The sequence below is a fragment of the Acomys minous genome (assembly GCF_964271855.1).
Source record: "Acomys minous genome assembly, chromosome: 2".
NCBI lineage: Eukaryota > Metazoa > Chordata > Mammalia > Rodentia > Muridae > Acomys > Acomys minous.
In genome coordinates this window covers 87,205,216-87,210,476 of record NC_140484.1, presented here as the reverse complement: position 1 = coordinate 87,210,476, position 5,261 = coordinate 87,205,216, and the positions used below count along the sequence as shown (strand labels likewise).

Sequence of the window (5,261 nt, the reverse complement as noted above, 5' to 3'; positions counted from 1 at the left end):
TCAATACATAGGTAGGTAGATAGATGAGAAAAAACAGAAAAAAATCTGATGGACTCTCTTGGTGGAGTGAATGTAAACTGGTGGATGATTGGTTTTTAACTCTCAAGGAAATGGACAAAAGACAACAGTGGCAGTGGCCTGGAGGAAGCATAGTGCTGCAGTCTTCCTGCGGCTGTGTCTCCTGTCACCACAGTTGGTGGAAATCAAACTAACACACTACAAGAAGAGAAAGTTGACAAGGACGGTGAAGGCCAGCTCTGAGGTCTAAGTCTGGGCACATTAATGCCACAGTCCTTTGTGACGTTTAAAAAAAGTTCCTGATGTACACACCATCAGGAACAGGCTGAACCCAAGCTGGTGTCTCTTCAGTGTGCTTCTGTATGGGTCAGGCCACCTCCCCTCCTTGTGAGAAATCACACACAGTTGCAAGTTATTTCTTCTTGTCTGCGTTTATTACACACCTACTATGAGTTGTCTAATAAGTTTTGTGGGTCCAAGACTGAACACCTCTGGCCACAGCTCGCAGCGTCCCGTGGCAGGAAGAAGGAAGTTCAGTATTTGTCAGGCAGGTTCGTAGGTCTGAAGTGATTGGGATCCTTGCCGCTGCGGCCCCATCTGTTGGCTTCCTGGTCAGCCTCGGTGTCCTCGTCTCCACGGCCCATGAAACTCTGAATGTTTTCTCTTGCGTCACTAGGAGGAGCAGACAAGGAGCAGATGGGTCAGCAAGCTGTGTCAACAGTCTACCCTCCCGGCTTTCCCCTCTGCATGGCATGGCTTCAGGGGGAAACCAGGAAGGGCCAGGAGGGAGGAGCTGAGGCGCTGCTCAGCCCAGCTGTCACCCACACTAGATTAGCACCACCAGAACACAGGGCTGACAGTCACTCCGTGTCTGCATTTGGGAACAGGCTCCCATAGCATGGCTGTGCGCCGACTCTGCCCACAGCCCAGGGGAGCCTCGCATGAGCATGGTTTCTCCAGAGCTCATCTTCCACTGCTTTCCCCAGGAGAGTCAGTCATGCCTGCCACCCACCCCGAGTCCCAGCAACCTGAGGTACCTGAGGAATTCAGCGACCCAGACTCCCCCAGGACCCCTTTTGGCAGCATCATAGTTCCCCCGAGCATGGAAGTATTTGTCTGAGTTTTTCCAGTTGGCTTCCCTCATGTCAGTGTAGGCTCGCCACATGTCCCCAGCCCCTGGATGGGAAAGACCACAGCAACATGAACCTAAAGACCCTGCCCAAGCCTTAGAGAGGACAAAGGAATCGATTGAGTTGGGTCAGAGCAGCCTGAAGCTCACACAGCCAAGGCCAGGGCACCCCACGGCCGGTTCTGAGAGTGCAGGTGCAGGGAAAGACTGGTGTGGACCTCGGTGGTGTCACAGCTCTCTAGGTGATGCCACCGGGACCTCATATTGTTCACAAATGCATTTAGGAAGTGTCAGGTGGACTTGACAGGCAGACGGGATTGCCTCAAGCCCAGCCGGGTTGGGATCTCTGCTCTGCCTCCTGCTGTGTGCAGTGCACATCAGGGATCCCTGCAGGACTCCCTGGTCCATCCTGCCAAGCAGGCCAGTGAGTCCAACCCTCTGACCCCTCAGGAGACCCCTGAGGCAGTTGCCCCTTACCGTGGTAAGCCTCACTAATAAAATCAAGCCAACTTCTACTGCTGACTCCCAGGACCAGGGAGCAGAAAATGAGGCCGGTGAGAAGCTTCATCCTGTGGAAATGAGAGGGGAGACTCAAGGTGATACTCACAGGCTGGTCCCCCCCCTTCCCCCCGCCTTGTGCATCTCTCCAAGGAGGCTCTTCTTACAGCTGTTCATGTGTGTCCTAGCAGTGCCCCCTGAGACCTCAAAGCAGGCCTCCCTCAGAACCACGGCGCCTCAGCTCTGACCCCACCCTGCCTGCTGAACTGCCTCTGTCTAGGGAGGCAGCCAGGCAGCAGTGAGGGAGCTGGAGGCAGAGACAAGGTTGCCTGCCCCTCAGGGGCCTCTGATTCAGTAGGAAGCTCTTCTCATGGGTCCCCTCAGCCCGGCACAGACACCACAGCAGGTGAACAGAAGCGAGGAGGTTCCCTTGAGAGGAGAGCACGCTTGCTGGCACACAGCACACAGTGAGTGTCTGTGCTTGGGTCTGGCCCTCACCTGATGTCTGCTGAGCGCAGCTGGTGGGCTGTGGCTGTAGGGGAGAGGAGCCTGGTATTTATGCTGAGCCTGCCTGCTGAGGTCAGGGCCAGGGAGAGCCTGGCGTGGTGCCTGGGGAAACTCCCAGGGGCTCATTTCTTGTAAAGACTGCAACAGAAAGCCTCCTGGTGCCCACTGAGCTCTTCATCCACAGGTCATTTTCCCCAATTGTGCAATGTGGACACACGAGACTGTTTCCTCTGCCTTGGTAGTTGGCTATAGACGAGCTGCTTAGTGAAATGGTGCCACTGTGTAGTGGCAAGGAAGGAGCATCATGGTGGAAGACCAAGGCTGTGGGCTTTGTCGTCTAAATCCATGCAGACATGACCTTTCTGTCCTGGTGACTGCCTAACTGTACCTGCTTTGCTCCTGTGAAAGCCTGAATTCTCTGAATTTATGTTTAAATTACCATAATTTTAGTCCAATCAAAACTATGTATGTTCCCAAGTTGCCTCTGGCACTTGCACTAACTTACAAACCATCATCTCTTAGGGAGGATGTCTCCAACTTTGCTGGCTCAGCACATTAATTGATGAACTTAGAGAGTTCAGGGGGTATTTCCTTGGCTCCATTCTGGATCAAAGTGGTGATGTAGCACATGCATTTGCCATGTATATTTGATAAGGGTGATAGTTGTGCAGAAATCGACCATAGTTTGTGATTCCAATATCCAATTCAATATAGGAGCATGAGGGAACATAAATTGGGCCACACTCCATTGCACTCTGTCCCTTAGATAGCATCTCCTCTCCCTAACACATGGGCTGTCTTCCACCAGTAGTGGACAGAGCTGGCTGGAGTCATTCAGGTCTGGGGGCCAGGGTGGCTCTTCTCCTCACCCTCTGTAAGTCCAGACCTATAGATTTAGGGTCGATAATGGCATCTCAGTCAGTGTCATGTCCTGTCCTGGGAAGTTTCCAGTATTTTGTAACCGGACTTTTTCTTAGAGATCACTGGGGTGAGGTGACACAAGGTCAATGTCCATGTTTATGCTGCCATGTTCTGGGATTGTTGTGACCCATGACTGTCTCCTGATCTGAATCATTACCCCTGGAGTTACCATGAACCCCTTATCTTTTCACAGGGTGCGTGAGTTACCAGAAAGAACACTGTGCCCCCAGGCGCCGGCCTTTGAGAAGCCACCTAGACACTGCCCAGCTACTCGATCAGGCTGCAGGCTGGAGGCAGATTGTCATCCTTAGGGCACGTGGTGATAACTATGGGTCTACTAACTCATTCACAAAGAAAGTGCCCTTCTCGTGAGACAAAGTGTGAGGTATGTGTGTGTGTGTGGTAGAGATCTGGAATGTAGTAGGCCTGGCCTAGGAAGCCCTCTCAATTCACAATTGCAGTCTATCCAACTACTTCAGGGAGAAACTTCTCATTTCTAAACCTCTCTAGTTCAGATGCATAAACGTCCCTGTCTGATGCTTAGCTCTGCACCCGGACACACTGACATGGCTTCCTCTGCCTCCCACCCTCTCTCTAACCCCCTGGGGATAGCAGATTGAACACTCACTGGAGATCAGAAGGCATCACATGGTTTCATTTCACAGCCCACGGGTTCCTGAGTATCAGCCCTGCATGGGCTAGCAGGCCACACTCAGCCCCACGCGGCTGCCTCTGTGCAGTGTGTGAAGGCTGCTCTCCTCTCCATCCCGACCATGCTCACCCATCCCTTACTGTCCCGGTGTCACCAACTAGAAGGCTCTGATGTTCCCTTCATCTCTATTTATTTCCCCTATGAGGAAAAAAATAAAAATAAAATAAAAATCTAAAGTGGCCTTTCCATCTCACTTTGGGCTCCTCTTCTGCCATAAGAGCAAAGAGTCTTTTTGTTGTTGTTGTTGTTTCTTTGTTTGGTTTTGGTTTTTTCAAGACAGGGTTTCTCTGTGTGGCCTTGGCTGTCCTGGACTCACTTTGTAGACCAGGCTGGCCTCGAACTCAAAGTGATCAGCCTGCCTCTGCCTCCCGAGTGCTGGGATTAAAGGGGTGTGCCACCATGCCCAGCCAAAAAGCCATTTTGAATTGACCTGTTTTGAGTCCCTGCCACATTCTTCATCAGCCTCTTTCCCATCACACCAATATTCTCTGTAGAGGTGACTGATACACCAAGTTTTCAAATTCAGACCTTCTTGGGGACCGTCAAATCAAGGGCCTTCAAGTTGTGGCCAAGAGGCCTATATTCGGAAGATCCGCACCAGGTGTTTCTGACGATAAACATCTGTTCAGTAGTCTTGATGGACCAAGACATCTTTGTTTGCAATTTGTAGACAAAACCCTCAACTGCCCTTCAACCTTCATGGAAAGGCAGAAGGCTTCCTTCCAGCATGTGTGCTCCACGTGACCCCAGCAGCACTGGCCAGTCCTCTCAATCTGCTCATGAAGCCGATGGTAGTCTTAAGGAGAATAGTTCTGATTCTTCCAACACTTGGAATGCCGGATGGGGCCCTCCTCAGAACCCTGATAAGAAAAAAAAAAAAGCATGGGAACGCATCTTCCAGGACAAAGAAACCTGTGCAGGAGCTGATCTCAGATCAAAGACCCTTATACAACCCCACCCCACTCCCACCCTCGACACAATGTTGGGCTAGAAGCGGCTTTTTGCAGCCCGATGAGGGCAGGAGGAAAGTGGTCAGTTTACATTTTCTTTGTTAGCAGCAGTAAAGTCAGTCTCCAGTTGCGAGAGAAGGAATCCTTTTTTCAATTGTCCACCATGACCAGTTACCTGAGCCACCAGCTTGATGACCCAAGAGAAAAAGTGAGCCCTGAGTCCAATCCCAGTTTCTCCCCTGGTCAAGCCAAAGCTGGACTTTAGCATAAGAGCAGGGAAACTCCAGAGCAGCTGGGGGAGAGGGGGCGGGGAGGGGAGGGGCCTGGGGTCTAAACACCTTGAGGATGGTGTCTGTGAACAGGTGGAACCAGGGCAGAACAGGAGAAGCGTTTGGTTTCTCTGTATAGTCTTCTGAAATTGTTATACAGGTCTACAGAGGGCTACATGACTTTCCACAGCCCATGCTACTGTGTGTTTCCATTGGGACCAGTGTATTTATCTCTTCAAACATTTATCATGTCTATT

General features: G+C 51.3%; 1 protein-coding gene across 1 annotated transcript; it reads right to left on the bottom strand.

The window, feature by feature from the left end:
* Positions 1-429: 429 nt before the first annotated feature.
* LOC311586601 (serum amyloid A-5 protein-like) lies at positions 430-2,292 on the bottom strand. Its single transcript, XM_084762690.1, has 4 exons — positions 2,144-2,292; positions 1,625-1,716; positions 1,056-1,194; positions 430-690 (listed from the first exon to the last, which is right to left on the bottom strand). Exons 2-4 carry the CDS (start codon positions 1,713-1,715, stop codon positions 552-554), a joined length of 369 nt encoding a protein of 122 aa, XP_084618816.1. The 5' UTR covers position 1,716; positions 2,144-2,292; the 3' UTR covers positions 430-551.
* Positions 2,293-5,261: the final 2,969 nt, after the last annotated feature.